At 37.3% G+C, this 21956-nt stretch overlaps 3 protein-coding genes across 5 annotated transcripts in view; 1 reads left to right on the top strand and 2 right to left on the bottom strand.

The window, feature by feature from the left end:
• Nucleotides 1–43: 43 nt before the first annotated feature.
• Nucleotides 44–5626, bottom strand: LOC146459242 (uncharacterized). Its single transcript, XM_085089959.1, has 6 exons — nucleotides 5313–5626; nucleotides 3688–3902; nucleotides 2921–3059; nucleotides 1937–2138; nucleotides 1411–1805; nucleotides 44–555 (listed from the first exon to the last, which is right to left on the bottom strand). Exons 1-6 carry the CDS (start codon nucleotides 5419–5421, stop codon nucleotides 275–277), a joined length of 1341 nt encoding a protein of 446 aa, XP_084946085.1. The 5' UTR covers nucleotides 5422–5626; the 3' UTR covers nucleotides 44–274.
• A 154-nt stretch (nucleotides 5627–5780) lies between these two features.
• On the bottom strand, nucleotides 5781–19165 carry LOC146459241 (protein MCM10 homolog). 3 transcript variants are annotated; one of them, XM_085089957.1, is made up of 18 exons: nucleotides 19110–19165; nucleotides 18719–18916; nucleotides 18237–18290; nucleotides 17818–18006; nucleotides 16407–16834; nucleotides 15782–15943; nucleotides 14965–15098; nucleotides 14134–14214; nucleotides 13421–13602; nucleotides 13040–13094; nucleotides 12375–12448; nucleotides 11618–11856; nucleotides 10772–10901; nucleotides 9815–9960; nucleotides 9460–9573; nucleotides 8819–8970; nucleotides 8628–8670; nucleotides 5781–8044 (listed from the first exon to the last, which is right to left on the bottom strand). In XM_085089957.1, the coding sequence occupies exons 1-18, from the start codon at nucleotides 19114–19116 to the stop codon at nucleotides 7961–7963; spliced, it is 2472 nt and encodes an 823-aa protein (XP_084946083.1). In that variant the 5' UTR covers nucleotides 19117–19165; the 3' UTR covers nucleotides 5781–7960. The 3 variants fall into 3 exon arrangements, with proteins under 3 accessions (XP_084946083.1, XP_084946084.1, XP_084946082.1); XM_085089958.1 differs by lacking the exon at nucleotides 19110–19165 and having other exon boundaries at nucleotides 13427–13602; nucleotides 18719–19067; XM_085089956.1 differs by lacking the exon at nucleotides 19110–19165 and having other exon boundaries at nucleotides 18719–19066.
• A 53-nt stretch (nucleotides 19166–19218) lies between these two features.
• LOC146459240 (uncharacterized) overlaps nucleotides 19219–21956 on the top strand; it is a 17374-nt gene continuing 14636 nt past the window's right edge. The window contains exons 1-3 of the mRNA XM_085089955.1: nucleotides 19219–19827; nucleotides 20726–20975; nucleotides 21294–21544. Of these exons, the coding sequence (XP_084946081.1) occupies nucleotides 19740–19827; nucleotides 20726–20975; nucleotides 21294–21544 (589 nt within the window). The 5' untranslated portion in view covers nucleotides 19219–19739. The remainder of the gene's footprint in view (nucleotides 19828–20725; nucleotides 20976–21293; nucleotides 21545–21956) is intronic.

Raw genomic sequence — 21956 nt, 5'->3', positions numbered from 1 at the left:
GCCATTGTTTGTCCATGTTATGCACACGTGATGCCAGTGTTTGTCAAGGAAAGGGGTGGAAATTACTTTTCTAGAATGGAACAATGAAATGACGGCTTTGGCACTGCGTATGATTTGCCGTAAGGCGTGCAAAATCAACGATGATTGAGGGGAAAGAACTCCAGCAGACGAAAAAGGAAGGTCATTTTATATAATTCTGAAAAAAGTACACTAGTAAACCATTAACCATTTATGTGTACGTTCAAATTTAATGTAACTATGGCCCTGAAGAAGACTAGTTGATATTGGCCCAAATAAATTTACAAAAAAATTCTACTCGCCTGGACTTGTCGTTGATATGTATCTTTACGCCGACGTCTGCCCTCAAGGCAATAAATAGGGCGTTATACTCTAAACTGTTGGCGTAACTGAGCGTAGTTGAAAAAGACGCCATGGCAGTGATCTTTGTCCAGTGGCATACCGTGAAGGCCTGGAGCGTAGGAAGCGTTTTGGAGTACCGAACGCGATCCACCGTGGTTGCTGCGGGGAACTTAAGCGAGACGCTGGAGGAGAAGTCTAAAGTAAAGAAAGAAGAAAGGCATGTTGCAAATCATATTCAGTATTACTCGCCAGTGGATCCATGGCCGGAGAGATGGTAGGTATGGTAGATTTTAGCGCTGATGGGATCCAGAAGATGCCTTGCGATTCAAGTAAAAATCACACCAGACTGTGCACAAGCAAAAAGGCGCAGGTGGGGTGATCGCCGTGATCAAACTTAAAAATGCTTTTGAGGAGATGGAAAAACCGGAGCACCCATAAAATATCCTCTTGGCCTTCTTCGATATCAACAACATAAAGTCAACACACATGTGACGACGCGTCTAGGAATGTAACCCGGACCAAATCAGAACAAAGCACATGCTTTCACCTTTGAGACCATGGTAGGGACTACTTTAGGGTTTCACATAACCTGCGTAGCTGGTGGTTTCATTGGGGTTTGGTGGCTCGCGCGAGGCCGAGCCGCGAATGGCCTTGTCCTCATTCTTCTCGCGGCTCAGTTGCCGTTCGTTTTCGTGGCTCCACCGCGGGCCACCGAACCCCAACGGAACCACAGCTACGCAGGCTAGATTTCATGAAGAGAGGAATTCTATGTTATGTTCTGGGTAATCTAACTTTTCGCATGGTCCAGTTTTAGCTTGACAGTAGGCATTTCTGGTCGTAAGACAAGTTCGCGTCATTCATTCCTCCCTCTCACTTATATACTAATAATCAGAGACACAAACCATTCTTTCCTTACCACCCGAGAGTCATTGTTTGTGTCGCGCGCTTGACTGAGAAGTAGTCTCGTTTACGGATGAACGTAGTATATCGATATCGCCCTAATTATACAGAGCCCAGTAGTCAACAGGAACGAAGGCAATTACAACTTACCTGTTCCAATACATTGTGATCTCTCTGATAAAACAACACTTCCTTGCAATCCATTCCTGAAGTGCCTCCACTTCAGAGCATTCCCTGCTGTATTCGAGCAGTTTGTGGTCACTCTGCGTACGTCATGCTTTGATAAAACATAATCCCACATATTTACACGACTTATGTTTCCAGCAAAGGCGCAACTTTCTTGAAATGCACCACCTTGTACTTTCTGACCAAGAACCAGTTGTTCGCCATTAAACTTGACAACATGATTTTGTCTGAAACTGTTTCCTTCACGTCTGATGTTGGTCTTACCATCGATATACGCTGACCAGTTACCGCCGACGCTTGCCCACGTGACACACAGACTGTGCCAGTTACCGTCATTCAGCGGGGCCCCATAGATCTTTCTGGAGAAAGAAAAAAAGGAAGGAAAGAAAACTTTTGTAAAGTGAGTAAGTTAGTCAAGCCAGCCACTCAGTTTGTTAGTCTGCTAATCAACAAGTCAAAGTAATTTACACATTTGTCACAACACTCTCACCTTTTCTCGTCTTTAACATACAGATCACATATTCCAGTATCATGACAGACAATAGCCACCAGACCAGCCACGAGGCCAAAAGAACCTGCTTGACTGGTTTGAAACCAGATGCAGAGAGTGAACGCTGTGAGTGTGTCTTTCAGCATGGTGCTGTTGACGTAGTTGAGTACGCTCTTTGTTTGGAATGTTAAATCGTAAACATCTGAGCATGAAGATCGATCAAAAGAAACGAAAAATATGTGAATCAAAACTTAGAAAGAAAAAGGCACAAAAAGAGAGAAGGAAAGAAAGAAAGATTAACAACAGCAACGAAAGTAACGCGTTCTTAAAACCACGTGTCATATCAGTAGCGTACATTGTATCAATCTGTGAAAGTGCTATAACTAATTTGGAAGAATGTATAAATGAGAGATCATCACAGTTATGTACGCAATTTAAGCAGTCGCGAAAAGAAAGCGTTCTTTGAACCGCAGTTCAAATATTTGATATGTATTCATATGTGTCACTTCCATCTCTTTGCCTCTACGGTATATTCCGAACTCACAAAATGACCAGCTCCCAGATGGCCTGATAGCTTAATTGGATATTTTTGTGCGGCTTAACAAGCAGAACTTAGCAAGTGCTCTTGGTAACCCAAAAGAAAATTGTGGGTAACCATGCATTTTTCAGAGATATTTAAGCTTCAATTTGGAAAAAAAATGCCATACATTGTTTTGTAATTTTTGCGCTTTTAAAATTATTGTTGCTTAATTATCTCTAAAAAAAAAATGCGTGGTTACCCCCAATTTTCTTTTTGGATTCCAATAGCTAGCATCTGCTTTTTCCGCATAGTCATAAAGCGCGATAAAATACTTCTGTATTAGGAGACATCGTCCTTAAGTTGCGTACATAACTGTGATGGTCTTATTCATTCGTAATTTTCTTTGTCAATTTTTGTGAACCTAAAAGTTGCGTTACGTCGTTAACTCATGTCAGTTCGGTTACCTTTTAAGTTTTCACACAAGTCGCCACGATAAGGCTCTTCGCACACGCATCGGAAACTGAACGGAACACGGTGGCACGTGCTGATACATTTCCCGCCATTAAGACACGGCAACGATGAACATCCGGGATCTGTCTGTGGCTTTAGTAGATAAAGTTACTTTCTGTCAGCCATTATTACCCATGAAGTATCAATAGTTAGAGTGAAACTAAGTTGTCCGTTTTAAGAGAAACCTTCAATAACATCCTGACTGGAGTTTTGGAGGATGAAGATTCCTATAAAGTTATATTATGTTATGCTATGTCATGTCATGTCATGTCATGTCATGTCACGTTATGACATGACATGTCATGTCAGGTGATGTCATGTTATGTTATATTGTTATGTTATATTGTTATGTTATGTTATGTTATGCTATGTTGTTATGTTATGTCATGTCATGTCATGTCATGTTATGTTGTGTCATGTCATGTCATGTCATGTTATGTTATGTTATGTTATGTTATGCTATGTAATGTTATGTTATGTTATGTCATGTCATGTCATGTCATGTCATGTTATGCTATTCTATGCTATGCTATGCTATGCTATGCTATGTCATGTCATGTTATGATATGTTATGTTATGTCATGTCATGTTATGCTATTTCATGTCAAGTCATGTCAAGCCATGTCATGTCATGTCATGTCAAGTTTTGTTAACTTATCTTATGTATTTTTGTATTGGTAATCAAATGATGATGAGTGGTATAACCAGGTTTTCTGTCTACCTTGTTTGCGTCATAGTAAGTCACATCCGCTTGCGGTTGATAGTGTCCAGGCTTAGTATCTCTTCGTTCATAGCTCAGTTGACAAAGGTGGAGGGGGCTTGGGATGAGATGAAAGTTGTAAGATTGACAGCGTGATTCCTGTAGACAGGCGAACGAGCACTCAAACAAATCAGTGACCTGGAGTGAAGAGATGATGTACCCAGTCAAGGAAAAACCTGTCCGGAAAATAATTTTACCATCAAGTTATATCACAGTTACTATTGGCAACATTCTTTGTAATTCACCAACACAAACATACCATTGGGAGACAAAACAGCGGCCGATTGACTAAAAGTTAAATTACACTTGTAACAAGTTTGGCTCTTGTCAGTTTTTAAAATGCATGCATTTATGATCACAATAAACTCTTTGAGGTGGTATTCGCTATGACAGAGTGTCCAATTAAAAAGTGCGCAGCATGTGGGAACTGAGCGCTGTTTTGTCTGCTCATGGGTTCTGTGTAATCCGTTTTGGCACTGGTCTGCTAATAAAGCGTTTCCTGTTGTTTTTGATTATAAACATTTATATAGGAATAACTTTCTCTTCCTTTTGAAACATGTCTTGGCCTTGAAACATGTTTAAATGTCTGAGAGCAAAAAGATCGCATTTCACCTTTCGATTTTGCAAAGTGTTGGTGGTCGACTCGATTTTTTTCTTTTAGCTTCTTGGAGCTAATGAATTAATTATGTCTGGTGTATTGTCAAACTATCCCGTGGTCATAAAGAAAGTGCACACAGTGCAATCAATTTATTCTACCTGGGTACTCAGCCAAGCGATAAAAAGCTGGTCAGTTTTGTTTAACTTCGTTTTAGTAAAGCTCTTCATCTGAAGGCCGACTACAAAGTGACATGACAAGATATAAAATGAAATCTTGACCGGAGGTTAGGTGTTTCATTACTTAGGTTTTCACGGTCTTGTTAATAATGTATATGGTACCCCATGAAGGCATTAGTAACATGTTTAAATGTCTGAGAGCAAAAAGATCGCATTTCACCTTTCGTAAAGCTTTTAGTAAAGCTCTTCATCTGAAGGCCGACTACAAAGTGACATGACAAGATATAAAATGAAATCTTGACCGGAGGTTAGGTGTTTCATTACTTAGGTTTTCACGGTCTTGTTAATAATGTATATGGTACCCCATGAAGGCATTAGTAGGCATTAGTAGCAAGACGGTCACGAAAATCTAAATTTTCAACTGGATTCATGTTTAAGCTACAATCTTTGTAGCCTAACTTCTTTGAACGTTTCGTTCGGACTCGGCCCTCTTTAGTTTAAAGCAAAAATAAAAAATAAAAATGATAGGAATACGAAATTAAAGGGATAACATAAACCTACTATTATGTAGTAATAATTTTAGCGAATTTTTTAGTTAATGTAAGAATTCAATAAGTGACAAAAACCGCTATCTCTTATCAGCTCGGTTCAGGATGTTGGAAAATCCTTATGATGCAGCCACTCTTAACTTCAATCAGGGCCTTGGTAAACCGTCAACAACACGCCATTGCCAATTCGAAACTAAAAAAATCAAAATAAAAAACTTGCAAAAATTAAGCCCTGACTATTATCCACATTTTCCTCGAACTCACCTTTTCCAGTATTTTCAAACTGTTTCGATCGCAAACATTCATCATTTTCAGCACACAGTCTTCTTGTCACCAAGATCACAAAATACATTAAAATACGTGGCAGATCCATCTATCTAACCGAGTGTCAAGCGGAATAAAGTTTGGGTAAATATATGCTTTAAAAAATTAAAACTGGAGTTAAAGGCATAGGTGAAATCTCTAACCATTGTAGTATAAATTTCGAGAAGAATTTGCACCGCTGCGAGATCAATCGGTCTTCTAATTACGAATCAAGATAAACAAATTACTTAAGTACCTGAAGGATTACAAAATATGTTTATAGCACAAAGATGGATTATGGCGTGTTTTGTTACCAGATTAATTAACAAACCTGGACCGCCAGCATGACAAGATTGTATAATGTATAATTTATCACTTGGATAATTTTGTCTTGTAAAACAGCTAAGATGAAGGAATATTATTCAAGAATCAACAACAAAAGCTTTATTTCAGCATTCCCATCTCCATTTTTGGTATTACCGAGTTACTAACGATAATAAAAGAAAAAGAAAAAATAATATTCGTGAGGTAACAATTGTATGGTGAAATTTTAGAAATATTTATTAAAATTAAAGAGTAAATTTCGTTCTTTTTTCCTTTGCTCAGAAAATAAAATACAATACAATACAATACAATATTTATTTCGCCATATACACAACATTTACAGATGGGAAGAAAAAATGAAGAAAAAAATTGAAGAAAGAAAATAAATGGCGAGGAAACCTGAAAGAAACCACGAGGCTTATAACAAGTCAGGCTTCCTCACTTAACTAATCTTATATTAGAATTACAATATGGACTTATGGTAAATTAACTTTGACCGCGCACACGTACACATATTAAGTAAGTTAGTTAAGAATTACAGCCTTACAGAAGTTAATACCTAGAAAGAAGAAATTCTTTAAGCTTTCTTTTAAAAGAAGCGGAGGAGGGAGAACTAGTTATGTCAGAAGTTAGCGAATTATAAAAGTTTGGACCTTGAAAGTAAATTGAAAACTTCCTGGTGTTCGTTCTGCACAGTGGCAAGCGGAAGGACTGAGCATTCCTAGTATTATAATTATGGACTTGACTATTCAGTAAAAAAAAGTTATTGAATTTGGAAGGGAGTGTAGAGTTCTTGAATGAAAACATAAAAAAGCCTAATTGAAACGAATGGATATCATGAAATTTTAAGAGTTTAAGTTCCTTAAAGATAGGGCCAGTATGGGCAATGTATGTGGAATTGCTTACTATTCTTAACGCACGTTTCTGTAAGGTTACAATTCTTTGAAGGTTTGACTTATAGGTACCAGCCCAAGCTAAATTGCAATAATATAAATATGGAAGGATCATAGAATTGTATAAAGTACGAAGGGAGTGAGTAGAGAGAAAAAACCTAGATTTATGAATGAATGAATGAATGAATGATTTATGAATGAATGAATGAATGAATGATTTATGAAAAAGTAAGCAGTTAGTATGCTAATACAGTAAACTCCCTTTTTTGTGGACACCCTCGGGACCGCGAGTTAGTTGAAAAAGCGAAAGTCAGTAATAGCGGGAATTTCTTTCAGTCAAACGTCTGAAATTTATTTTTGCCGGGGATTTAGCTGCTGTCCGTATTATCGGGATATCCGTTAAAGCGGTGTCCACAAGATGAGAGTTGACTGTATAAGGATCAGCATTGCTGAAAAGAAAAGCAATTTTTTCATAAATCAAACCCGGATACTTTGTCAGTTTAGCCCACTCTGGAGGAACTTACATGGGGCTCGATTTTGCCGAGGCTGGCTCTCAAGAAATTCGAACCCCTCGCTGGTACCATTTAAGAGTATAGTGCCAAAGAAACCTGATAGTTAATGATTTGGAAGAATAAATGGGAGGATTTTCCGTGGACGAGTAATATTCGTCCCGGCATTTTCGCCGGATGGACTCTAAGCGACCGCGCCTAATAGTGTCATTCCGCGAATGAACACTATCACGTCACGGATGAATTTAAGCCAGTAAGAGTCGGAGGAAATTGATGGTGCAAGCTATAATCCATATTATCGTACCCTATGTTTAACGACATAAAAGGTCAAGTGCCTCGGGGATTTGGTTTCATTAAAAAAAAACCCAAAACGTTTTTCTAGGAACAGAAACCTAAACTTAACGGTGCAGTTATTGTAGTAAGGCTGTCGATGATTGTCTCTGGGCACTGATAGACTGGGTAGGAACAGATTGCGAATTGAAAAAAGTTAGGCTAACTTTTTCCTCCTTTTTTCCACAAGTTCTCGCATTTTGGTTAAAATAACATTCCTCTCAGTTGGGGATGAAAAATTCTCAGTTCATAAAAATATCCTTACTTCGTAATCTATAAAAAGGAAAAAACTTTACATTCGAATTCAAAATTGCACTGAACTCAAATGCCGTGAACTCCTAAAACTGTCAGTACGGCACAAGTTTAAAAAGTTTGCACCATTTAACTATGAAGTCTGAAAGTTTACCACGAACCAATCGGAGTACTACAAGAAAATACTAAAGCATAACAATTAAAAGCTGGTTAAAAAAAGGAAATTGTTAAATAGTTCATTAAAAATTCTCTATTTATTAAGCTTTCGCTTACTTTTCGTTTCAAAAGTCTTTATGAATCACTACTTTAAACTATTGAGAAATTTGGGATGTTCTTCTCCTCTAACAAGCAAAGTCTCTCTTCCGATTTTTGGGCCTTCTTTTTCCTATAAAACCAACAAAGAAAAGCACTTTAGAGCGGTAGAGAGGGAAAGAAAGAAAAATTAACAACAGCAACGAAAATAACGCGTTGTTAAAACTACGTGTCATATCAGTAGCGTACATTGTATCAATCTGTGAACGTGCTATAACTGACTAATTTGGAAGAATGGATAAACGAGAGCTGATCATCGCAGTTATGTACGCAATTTAAGCAGTTGCGAAAACTGCGGTAGCCATCTTTGATCCCTTCAGGCCCCTGTCCGACTAATCCAATATATACGTCATCACTGAAGGATTTTGTAACGTCGCAACACAGTCGCTCTGTTCACCTAATAAGTTCACAGGCTAACTGGTTCGCAGTTTGGAAATTTTCTCCAAAACTTTGAAACGAAGTATTCTGGCAAGATATTAACTAAACCATGGCACAAGATTTATTAAAGGCAAAAACAAAAAAATAATTAAAATAAATAAATAAAAAAATAAATAATAATAATTATAATAATAATAATAATAATAATAATAATAATAATAATAATAATAATAATAATAATAATAAAAATGTGCTTTGATCTTTGAAAGTTAAATTACCTTGAACATTGATGTTTTCTGATAGTTAGATCCCCCACAGTTCCTAAGGAAACAAAACAAAAAAGGTGAAATACAAAACTTCACGCACTTGTCACGTGATTTAACGTGATGGCGTCGGCTAGAAAAAAACTTCAAACGAAAATTTGAGTTTTTGGGAAAGCATGGTAGGGGGGAATGTTCAGCCACCTTACCGACAAGGGTGTTTGGGAATGGGCGCTCCGTAAGTGATTGTACGCTGCTTACAGTCTTTACAAGCGAAGAACTTCTTTAACGTTTTCAAGTGCTTCAATGTATGATTCTCCTTGTGGCAGAGCTCCGAAGCACTTTCTGCAACATAATTACACTGCAAGAGAAGACAGCAGGAACAACGTTATAAATTAAAGGCTTTTGAATTCACTGTTCCGCGTTTACCGTTTTTATACGTGTAGATGTTAATTTTTCTTTCCATTTAAGTTGTAGACCTCACAAACGTCTCCTACGAGCAAAAAACGATATGAAGTGTTTGTCATCTTGCTGTTTTAGATGTTTATCTTTCATTCAAATGAAAGCTACTGAGCAACGCTTTCCTGTGATGCTGTTTATTATGCTGTACAAGGTGGTTCTAACTTTTGAGTCTGTGGATGAGATGCTAAAGTTTCACTAATCAAATGAAAGCTACTTAGAAGGAATTTCCTGTGGTACTGTTTATTATGCTGTACAAGGTGGTTCTAATTTTTGATCTGTGGATGAGATGCTAAAGTGTGGCCATTCAAATGAAAGCTACAAAGCTTTCCTGTGGTGCTGTTTATTATGCTGTACAAGGTGGAATGAAGTCAGGATTCTGTTTCTTTACCTGTTTGCAGCACACAACTTTAACTTTAATTTCCGTGATCGTCTTCATTTTGTCCTCTAGCTGCTCTTTTTTCTCAAGTTCACCGAAGTATTTTTCCTCTCTTTCAGCTTCAGCCTAAGGAAATAAATTGTCAATAAGTTAAACCTTTTTAAGTGACTGTTAAGTGTAATTTGTAGGTTAGTAGTCTATGGGAGCTGATATTCGGTTGATATAAGTCCGATCACATGCAGGGTCAAAGAGCTTGGTACAAGTTAACTGAGGACCCTAACTAAAACCCCTTTGGTTTGGCCGCCCATTTACCATAATTCATTTACAATATAAAAAAATATATTTCATCACAGATCATAAAACTCACCGCTAGTACAGCCCCAACATGTTGCGATTTCGCCGCTAATAACTTTTTGCCCTCTTCAGACTCAAGGTCAATTGAGCCGAATTCAGGACCTAGAATCCGTCGTCGTTTCCTTCTTGAATTTTCATCCCCATTTATATCATCGTTTTCTTAAAAGTAAAAATATCCAAAATATCCAAGTGAAATTAATACGTCTCAGAACATAAGGCGGCATCGCAATTCGTTCCGATTTCAGTTTTCAATACATTCGTTGTAAAAGCCCAGAACGAGCTTGAGCCCTTTCCATAACAGTTGCTTCACTCGGTTTGATCAGTAAGATCTTTTGCAAGGCATAAATGGCGGGTTCGACAAGGTTTGTTTAATTGTCACAAACATGAAAACATCAAGCCAGTGTCTTTATAACTCACCAATCTTATTTTTCAGACCAAACCCGAAGCCCATAGACATAGGGCTGAGGGGCTGAGGCCCTGAGGCATTCGTACTACGAAGAAAGGCGAGCGTTCGAAAGTGCACCCTCCCCCCTCCCCCGTCTCACGAGGTTAGTTATTGTTCATTGAGACTAAATTCTTTACAACGCGTCACACTGTATAAATACCACCAACTCCCACCTTGAGGAAGACTGAATTACTGAGGAACAATTACTGAAAATGACTCCGGCAATTATGGACTCTCACGGAAAGCTTATCGTAGTCCCCAAGGCACCCGTTATAACCGGAGCGACCGCGCAAGTTAACCGTACTTCCTCAATCCAGAAACTGTGAAAAAACTGGTACGAGTAAAGGATTGTGGGATTATTTGATCCCATAATCCTTCACTCGTACCAGTCTCCCCGTAGTTTCTGAAGTGAGGAATCCAATTCTTTCCAATCTCATTCGCAGAGACCTGTTCTGCATTCATCTCGCATGCTTACTAAAGATAGGGTACCGCAGATCCTAGCAAGCCAATCAAGGTCATTCGTACCTTTGCCACTGTTTTCACAAGCTTTCTTTTCAATTTGTTCCATTGCTTTTGGTGATAGCTTCTTTCTGACAGCATTTGGATCTTCTTTTTCTATGGGTCCTTTATGTTTTACGAGTGATAACGCTCGGAACTAAAAGGGAAGAAAGAAACATAAGAAAATTAAACCAGTTTTGAAGCCACGAAACTGCAGTATCTTTGTAAAATAGTTTGCAGGAGAATATTTTCGTAGTTTTCTTGGTGTAAATCTCTAACTGAGGAACACATTTATTTTTACCTTTATAACGCATCTTGTAGTTGTAGACTTCAGACTTCCAAGTTGAACATTTTTTGACAAATTGGTCTTAAGTAAATTTGCGTTCCGAATGACTTCACATAATACTATGATGGGTTATAAGCGTTTGCGCCACTTCCAATTTGAAGCAATTGTAAGCTAGTGGCACGCATGTCCAAAATGTACTCGTTAGTGCGCTTTTCAACCAAAAAGTAATAACTTTGACCAATCACAACAGACGTTAACAGCATAATGAGCCAATAAGAATCCGAAGCAAACACATGTAACCGGCGTAAAGCGCGGGAAAAGGCGTAAGAGCAAGTTACGGATTTGCCGCTCCTGATTGGTTGACAAAGTGGCGCGAGTTTTGCTAACCAATCACAGAAAGTAGTAAGGCAAAATCAAAGCAAACGCAAAATTACTTTCGACACTCAATTGAAAACCTCGAGTTCTAATTAGTTCATAGTCTGTTTACATTTCTTAATAGCGTAATTCCTTAGCTTTGGTTTTGCAACACTTGTGTTGAAAATTTCTCCATGATTGAAAACGAATAACACAAACTGCAAAGTCGAAACCTTAGCTCTATCCGCATCACTTGATTTTCTTTTCTTTATGTTTGGTGACTCATCAAAGAAGATGTCTGAGCCTGGTGAAATGCCACGCCCTAACATGGGAGTGTTCTGTCTGTTGTTCTGGGTTGGACTGGCCGAGGTGCTGATGGATAAAGAATTTTCAAGACGTTTGATTTCTTTATCGTGAGCTTTAAGAAGATCCGAAGCAGACATTCTGGGTTGCCTTTCCTCCTCTGGCTTCTCTGAATAAAAAAAACAAAAACAAAACAAAAGAGAAAAAATGAAGAAATGCACATTTATCAAGCTTCAAAATGTTAAGAACGAGTATGGTTTTTCAACAGAGTTGACGGCTAAAGGACCGTCAAGAGATTCACGTTTCAGCGTTAGCCCTAATCGTCAGAGAGAATCAGTTAATTCCCTGAAAAAAGTCTGTTTGCGAGAGAAGTTGCGGAAGCGTGTAATACTAAGCAAAACTTGAAAAATTTTGCAAAATGTTATTTTTGAAACCATTGAAATTTTTCAACACCAAAAAAAAAAAAAGAATTGCAACCATTGCTACAAGACCGCCAGAAGTTTTTTGAGGCACTGCTTTTATCGCTTGTGGTATGTTTTATACAACTTGTCTCGCAACACTGCGCAATTTTTGAACGTTCCACAGAGCACTGCATTAAGCCGAACACCACCTCAATGGAGACAAAAACCAGTGAGCTTGTGAAAATGAGAATTTTTTTTCATCAGTTTTAAGAAGAATGATGCTTACTTTGCTCCTCATCCTGGTTTAAATGTTTGACAAGATTTCTGGTTCCTACAGTTGGTAAAGTAAGGAGATCCACACTAGCAAACGAAAAGACGTACACATTAACACTTAAACCCCTAATATCAAAGAACAAATTCTCCTATCTTGTCCCCATACTTTTCTTATAAAAGTATTGGGGAGAAATTATTAAAATATCAATAAAATTCACCTTGGGTGATCATATCCTTAATTCTCATCACCTCAGGGGTTTAATAAGCATTGATATTGCAAGGAGAAATTTGATGCTGATCACTGTAAGGGCTTAAAGGGTTACACTAGACTACTTTAAGAGAAGATAAAAGTATGCACATACACAAAATCAAGCATCAGTTAAGCAGGCATAAAGGGAGATAAATGGGAAAGGGGGGAGGGGGGGTGATTTCTGGTTCATGAATCATTCAATTTATTTTTCTCTCTTTTTATTTCCTTTACCTTCAGTTCACTTCCTTTTCCTTCTTTCATCTAAATACTCTCATTCTCTTTAATGTCACCTCCATTCTTTTCAGTAATTAATGGGTGCCACCACATCCCATTTCTAAAGACATGAAAAATCCAACTTTCCAGCCCCTGTTTTCCCTGATACCCCCAGAAGAAAACCATATGTACAATATAACATGGACAATGCTTACAGGAATTCTGATGCTTCTACACTGCTTTTCTTTCCTTGCTTCTCACTTGAATTACCTGAGAAAGTAAACAAAATAACAGTTAAAGCAGCACATTGTACATTCCCACAGAAAGGTGTCCACAGTCTTGAAATAAGCTTTCCTAGATTATAACCATTGTTCCGCAGATCTAAGATGAAGTAAAGCAAATGGTTTATCCTGGATCTGCATCATCATCTTCATTGTTGTCAACGTCATCATCATGATCATGATCATCATCATCATCAATATCATTACCATCATCATTAGTCCTTGTCGCCCCATGTGTTGCACAAGGTGTGAAATGTTGGATCATATTTAAGCCATTTTAATGACACCTGCAGTCTGTAACACCATGAAATGTACCTTTACCAGCTTCAGCAACATTCTTGTTTCCAATTCCAAGACTTTTTAGAGTGACATTTTTCTTCTTATGATCAGTGGCACAAGTTGAGGCAGTGACGGTTCGTCCTTGGTACATGAAGGTGGAGTTGTTAAGGTCCTTTTGAAACTTCTTCATAAGTGGAGCTTTTACTGATGGGGCATACCTAAAATACAGATCAAGATATGATTTCTCCTTATGATATCACTACAGTTCTAGTATCCATGTGATGAGAACAAAGAAACTCATTACCAAATAAGGTTAGGCTGCTAGCAAGCTCTCTATAATTTAGGTCAGCTGTGAGAGGATGTAGAACAAGAAGCAAGCAAAGTGAGCCACGAGAGAATTGGGCGATTGTGGAATGGACAGGGTACATGGCATAATTAACATTATTAAAAACTGCATCATTGTATAATGCAATTCGAGGGATTTGATTGGCTTAGCGGCCATGGTATATGAGCAATTATACCATGGCCGAGAAATGGCGACCATTAAATTGCCTTCTGGTCGTTCTTGCACAGCGAAATCAGTAAGATCTAGGAATATTTCTTGGTTGTTTTTAATAAAACAATTATTCCACTTGCGCTTGTTGGATATGAGATGATTATAGCCAACTCGGCGCTGCGTGCCTCGTTGGCTATCTATCATCTCATATCCAACACGCGCTCGTGGAATAATTGTTAAATAATATTCATACCCTGCCTGGCATTCCATTCTCTGAGCTCTCATTTTCTTGTAAGCTGTCTGGACATGATATTCACAGAACTCACCATGCTGCCTGAAAGAGATTTAAACAGTTATTATCCCAGATTCAAAGTAAAGTCATCATGTTGTGTGAACAAGACAGTGTTATAAAAATAAATGGGTAAGGAGGTTAGTTTAAAAGAAACTGTGGAGTAGTAAAGAATGATCAGTTTATCAACATAGTTGATAACTAAAGGTAAAATTTGGCCACCATAAAGAGATTTGAGCGCTGACATTTTGAGCATTAGCCCTTGGTCAGAGTAGATTTGCTGTGATGAAGTGATAATGCTCGAAATGTCAGCACTCGAATCTCTTTACAGTGGCTAAATAAATATACCTTTAGTTATCAACTCTATTGATAAACCAAACATTAGTTATTAAAAAAAGATTTCCAATGTGAAGAGTAGGGCAAATCTAATCGCAAAGAGTAGGGCATGGAGTTCCCGGTGTGCTGGTCTGGTCTTTGTGCTGTTTCATGATTTCATGGGTTGGGTGGGTAGGATGAGGTTGCTAATGGACATATGCTGATGTAAACCGCATTTGAATATATACATGAATAGAAAATGCGGTATATAAATGTATTACCATTATCATTATTATTATTATGAAGTGATGCATCACATCTGACCAAGAATTAAATAGAGTTTGAAATGACACAGGGAATGGCCATGCAGCCAAATAAATATAATTTAAGTACAAAGCTTAACTGGAAGTTTTCAGATAATATCTGTGGTGGAGGCTGGATATTTTATGGGACTTACATACTTCCCAAAGTATTGAGTACCTGTTGACAAAATTTCCACAAGGGCGATTATCAGATTTTCTGACTTCTCTACACTTTCCAAGGTCTTTTGATATTCCCATCAGCATCAGCTTTTTGGCATTGTCCAAAGTAAGAGCCAGATCTTTAGAATTTTTCTAGAAAAAGAGATACACATACATAATCATTAATACAGTTACCTGATAAATATTTAAAGCTATTGAATAAATTAATAGCTATCTCAATTATATCTTACGGAATATCACCAGGGGTGGTATAGAGTAACAAGCCTACATGTATGTACATGTATATGGGAGGGTATCTACAACCATTCCTCTGACACAAGGGGGTATTTGGTTGAGAGATTTGTTAGTTTTTGCATTTTTTAGGTGAGCAGAGGCAAGCACGAAGTGAACACAAGTCATGCTCCTCCTCCTGTAGCGAATAACTCATGCTCCTTGCCCACCACACATTTGCTTCTGCTTGCCTGAAAAATGAAAATAATAATAATAATAATAATAATAATAATAATAATAATAATAATAATAATAATAACAACAATAATAATAATAATAATACATTATACCAAGATTGATAGACCAGCCATGAATAGTTATTTGTATGAGTTTTAGACTTTCAGACATCTAGACTATGACTTTTATTGATTTATTCACGTGCAATTTTAAGTTTCGCTTGGCTCACAGGTTATGCTATGGGCCCTGTGTTGCTTTCTGATACTGTGCATACAGGTAGTTTTACTGGCGAATAATAATAAAAACAATAATAGTAATAATGCCTGTTCCGCAGGCTAGTTGAGAGATGTTTGTAGTAAATTTCTGACCTCTTTTGCTGGGAGAAGAGATGCATTCAGCAGAGCCACTACACTACCCTCCATTGCTTTCCAGTGTTCCTTGTACACATCTCCAAACAGAAACAGTGCAATTAATTCATTGCTGCTGTTGGCTCCAAGATCTGACAGTTTCCAAATGCCATATGTTTTTCCCTAACAACAATATTCAGCAGATTAACAATGGATGTGGCATTTAAATAGAAAATTAATAAACTGATGAGCACTTTCAATATTGATTTGGACACCTGGTGTTAAAAATTTATTATCAATAATTTTGATATAATGAAGAAATAACCAATCATATTAATGTGTCTAAATATACAAGAGCATATGCTCAGGCAACTTCACGCATTGCACAGAAATTGATCCCTTCCCAGTATGTGCTGTGAGCCATGAGATTTATCTGCTCTGAAAATTCCTTTGATCAAATTTTGTCTTCAACGTTAATTAACCAGTCTGTTTTTTCCCATTTTGCATTGGCAACTGGGTACAACTCAGACAATCACTGCTAAAAATCTTGTTGAACCATCATAAGTAACCATAATGGATACCAGGACTAAAAAATACTTAATTTATTAAATTATAAGTATTGTGATAAATCATTATTAATTCTTACATTTGAACTTTTCTTTGGTGGTAACTTCTGGACTACAACACCAATGGTTACCCAATCTCCATCAATATCATCCTTTCCTTTAATTTTTGTTGGTATCTGTGAAATTTTCACCATCTTTCGTCCTTCCATTCTTTTCTCCATAATAACTGATGAGATTAATGGATTAACAATCCTCAACCCTGAAAACTTTTCAGTTACGAATTTGTCATCGTCAGATGTCGTCCTTGTCCTAGTCACCAGTCCTTCAGCACCATATTTTGTTGTTGACCCCAGGCCCCTAACTGGTTCTTTTTGTTGTCCCCTTGGACCCAGACTTCCAGCAACTTTTGAGACTCTTGGCTCCAGGCCCTCAGAAGACTTCTTTTTCACTGTTGACGGATATTCAGAAGATTTTTGCTTTGCAGAGCTGTGAGATGAAGTGCTAGATTCTGCAGAAACACCAAAATTTGATAGAAATTAAACTCATTTATTTATTTTGGCTACAATGGCCAGATTAACTTTCTCTTTATTTAACCTCAAGTTGCTACATGTACATTGATGATGATGATGATGATGATAACCTTTATTTTAAAACGATGAGTATTAAAGCTACATGAGCTTGTGGGGTCGTTTGCAATTAACTAATTACGAGTAAACTAAAGAAGCTAAAAACTATGGGTATATACAGACAAAATGTTTGAACTAAATTAACGCTTACAAATATGAAATCATGAGCATAAAATTAAGTATATACAAAGTCATCTTTTCTAAAATTACAAGTGGATGCAGACGTTATCTTACAGCTGAATTCATTAAAATTAGCTTGAGATTTAAGCTTTAGCCTGAGATCATGATAAGGAATGTTTTTTGTCAGGGCACTACAGTTGTTGGTCACTGCATTCCACAGGACTGAGCCTTTAAACGCGACAGAGTCTTTCATTGTAAATGTACGCCACATGAACTTGTGAAAAGGGACAGTTAATGTTAATCTAACAAAAATCCAAAGTCATTATGAGAATTGACCTTACTGATCTACCTAGACTGGTTAAGACACTAGTTCTTATCAAATGCATAGGATTTTCATCCCTAACTACTTCTGAAGATGACCTATACAAAGCTGGCCAACTCTAGGTAGGGTTGACCTCAAGCATACATTGTAAAGCCCAATTTCTTACACCTCACTAACAACTGAACTGTAGTTCACTTTCAACTTGAACTGTAGTTCCTCACCTGTAGAAACTAGTGATGCTTTTTGCATAACTAAAATTTTCAGTTCAACCAATTAAAATACAAATGGAATGCACTGATCAAATGGAAATTTCTGGATTAAATGGATGGCACTTCAGATGTACTCCATGTTTTCCAAACGTTTCAACTGGTTGGACTACTGTATTAATTCAACATTGTGTTTTTAAAAGTACTTTTTTGTTACCTGGCTGGCTGCTTGACTGTGTGGGTGTATGAGCAACCCTTTTATAATCTTTTGCAAATAAACTCTTTTGACTTGTATCTTGTTTTGAACTGCTGTTTTTGCAAGCCTGTGAGAAGGTATGTGTAGACTGTTGACTATCTTGCTGAGAATCTGGCAGTTTTGTGTTATTCACTGATGTTTGTTGCAGTACTGTTAACAAAATACAGTTAAGGAGACAATTTCTGCAAATTATCATTACTTGAATGTTAAAGATCAGTTTAATTTAGGCTCCTTGTAGTCTTTTAAATGAATGGCAATCGGAATTGTCAATGAATTTTTTTACCAATGGAAAATTAAGGAAAATTAATAATGGAATCTAATACTGTGATGATCTGATACGGTTTGTATTATACAATCAGTGTCAAAAATTTCAAGGATACACTTCCGTTCTGCTTCAAGTTGTTTTATGTACTCCTGCATGGTAGCCATTTGTGCTAAAAATAAAACAGAAATTATAAGCCTTACTTTAGACATTTAAATGGATTTACTTTAACAGATTTAGAAACATGCATTTCAATATAATTTATTAATTCATTAATGATGTTATAAACCAGATCCTTTGGCACAGGCCAAAAACACCTACATGTGCACTGTACACATACAAAAAGAGATTCTGGAACTCTTAAGGACTCCTTTCAAAATTTACAACGATCAAATGATCACTCCTGTCTCTTTCATATGGGGCAGGCCACTCTGGTATAAAATCATCATTGCCCAAATCAAAGGACTGTTGATTGTTTGTTAAAACATTAAACATTGTTGATTTTCAAAGGAACGAGATGAAATCAATGCAGTATAAACTAGAACACTACTTAAAGACAGTACGGAATCCTATTCGAAGTAGTCTATTAATGTTATTTACCCGCCATTTTTTCCACAGTTAAAGCGGACGCTACTCCAGTTTGCTCGCCATGTTGTTGTTGTGTTTGTGACCCAGCAGTTATTGATGTTGATTTCGGTGAAGCATTCGAAGAACAAATCGCTTCCCCAAGGTCGTCATCATCTTCAAATTCGAAATCGCTGTCAGCTAAGCTAGCTAGGATGTCAAGATCGTCTTGATCTACCATTTAAAACGGAAATTACAAAACATGGCCTCCTTGAAACCTGATAGTTGAAATGAAATTAATCGAAGGAAATACTACAATTTTGAACTATTTCTCGTAAATTTTCAGCGCCATGTTACAAAAAATTTCTTCTTTCATAAGAAAAACGAAGCATGATTGTATTGATTTTTAAAATAGAGCCAAAAATACCTTCCATATCCGTAGGATTATCTGTAGATTTCTGTGTAAACTGATTGTAAACTGGTGTAAATGCTGAGAGAGTTCGGAGAGTCCCGGGAGAATGCGTTTTTCCCGCGTAAATGGCAAATCTGCTGGCTTCAAAATAGCGTGGGCGCAAAAGAATTATAAATGCACACGCGCAGTCATTAGAGACACCCTAGCAACCACATGGCAACAAACGATTGAATAGAATGAAAGGTTTATTACTCAGCTGAAAATCCGAGAATCGTATTGTATCCTACCTTTGCAGCTGGGAAAACTCTTCCTGGAGCTTGTGTATTGGCATGGAAGAAATCAGCTGATGCGTTTAAGAATTCAAGACGCGTGGACACGATACACTCTTTGACTGCGAAGTGAGCAAAGTTGACTTCTACACGTTAGAAACTAACGTTTGACTGCAATAATTACGTTCTTTCCTCGAAGATCTTGCGGTTTAATTTTGTGGAATCCAAGGGTTTTGTGGAAGGATCATTTTTAACCAAACACTGCCTTCCAGACGCCCGTTTGGACATCAAGCTTTTAATTTTGTTAGCTCGATCATTCTCCGCATTTTATCTGTAACGGAGAAGTTCTATTTGGTGTCTAGCTGTTATTGTAAATATGGTTGTCGGTGAGAAGAAATTAGACAAAGCAAAGGGAGACCATAAAGTTACATTTACACTGACAGTGGCTTTAGCGTTTCCATCAGGTATGTGCCACATAAAAATATATTGTATGACATTATATATCGATAACTTTGTGTATCAAGTTACATGGGTTTGGCCGGCTTCATTATTATCACCGGTGAATCTCATTTCTCAAAGTAAACATAGCTTTGTCTACATGTTAGGATCATAAAGAAAAATAGACAAAAAATAAAATAAATAATAAAAATAGAAAAATAGATGATTTAAATAAAATTGATATAATAAATTAAAAAATTTAGAAAATTTAGAAAATATAATAGAAAATAAAATGGATAATAAATTATAAAGAAAAATAGACAAAATGTAAAGTTAATGTTACGGTCAAAACTGACAAGTGCCCAGCGACATCAACATTTTTTGATCAGTTGCAAAAATCTCTAGGAGGGTACTCTCACAATGATCTAGTTCTGCATCAAAGGGGTTTCTGTCCATGGAGAGTTTTGAGGATATGGCAAGTGACTGGAGCTGTTAGACTGGTGTACTTGTATGGGTGGGTTGACCAGTGTAGTTTGCTTGGGAGTGGGGGGTGGGGGAGCACTTCACGTTCCACAAATTGTTGGCAATGGCTACTTAGTCATTATGTAATCATAGTTTTAATGTCTTTATGGCTTGCAAAATCAATTAATTTTTCATAAAATTAATTCACAGATAAAAATCTGGACCACCTACATGTAGCAAACCAATCAAGTTGCGTGATTCAGTTTACAGGGCAGAAAATACTAACATAAATTTAATATACTTCTGGCTTATGTTTCCTTTCTTTTTTTTTTAATAAAATATCTCCAATTGCCTTGACAGTCTTTTATGAATCTTTTATTTCTATAACTGCTTTTATAACTGAAAGGGAAACATGCCAATACAGTATACATGTATCTACAACTACTTTGCTTCTGCCAACAGATGATATTGAACTACCTAAACCTGTAATGCGAGGCCTGGAGGCCTTGAAGGGAAAACGTAAACTGTTTGAGGCACCTAAACCTCATTACTATTATCATCTGGAGTACAAGCTTTTTCCTACGGACACTGAGCCAATGAAAGCTGATGTTGTAACCTACGGCGTGGCAGCCAAGATCTACTCAGAGAGTGATTCAAAGGTTTTGAAGACTTGGCGAGAAGGAGGAAAGACTTGGGTCACATGGACACACAGGTTGGATCTTTAAGGATGCAATTATTCAGTTTAATTTTAGTGCTGTGAAGGGTGAAACCCTTTGAAATGCCCCCTGAGCATAAAGTATTCCCTGAATCAAGAATCAATGAAAAATTGTTGACCTCTGAGAGATTTGAACTCACAACCTCCTAACTACAGTAGATTGACCAGTATTCTAACTACCTGTTAATATTTATCTATCCACAAGTCCTTTTATTGATCTCTTTTGGTAATGAGATTTACCGCTGTAGCTAATAATGTTAATATAATTTGGTTTATGACTGATACCATTTATATTTTTTGTTATCTATTACCTAGCCACACTGCTACAGTGACCAAAGACATGCTTCTTCAGCTATTCAGCCACTCCATGGAACTAAAAATCTGGGACACAAAAGACAGGGTGTCCCCACGAGCACGCTTTGATCGGCCTAAAGCCTTTCGGATCCCTGCCTCAAGGGGCCCTGAGGATCAAGAGAGCACAAGTGGAGGAGGGGTACGCCAGATTGTCCTCAGTCAACAGCAGTCATTTGAAAATACTCAACCCAAACAGTCACGCATTGTTCCAGGTTATTAAACTTTAAATTTATTATCATGCACCTCCTATCCTTACAGCCTCCTTCCCCATATTAATTGAAGTTTATTTAATATTAGCATTTTTGGGGAGTGAGGGGTGGGGTGGGGAATAGCTAGGGGATAGAGAAGGGGATCTGTCTCACTACTAGAATTTCCAGGGGATTGTGCATTGTCCAAACTAAAATTCCCCCCATGGGAAGAATTAAGTGTAAGTTTAATGAATTTGCCACATACTAAATAAAATACATGTACAAAAATGGAATAAGAGAATAATAGATGATGTAGAGATTTTCTCGGACAGTGCATTCTTTTTGCTTACCGACAAGAAACGTAAATGTTTGAATTGCTATGGTAAATCATCTTTTGATTGTGTAATTTAGCTTTTTGCAATGTAGCTAATTTGTT

The sequence above is a fragment of the Pavona decussata genome, unplaced genomic scaffold (assembly GCF_977016875.1).
Source record: "Pavona decussata unplaced genomic scaffold, jaPavDecu1.1 SCAFFOLD_223, whole genome shotgun sequence".
NCBI lineage: Eukaryota > Metazoa > Cnidaria > Anthozoa > Scleractinia > Agariciidae > Pavona > Pavona decussata.
This window is presented reverse-complemented; position numbering and strand designations above follow the sequence as displayed.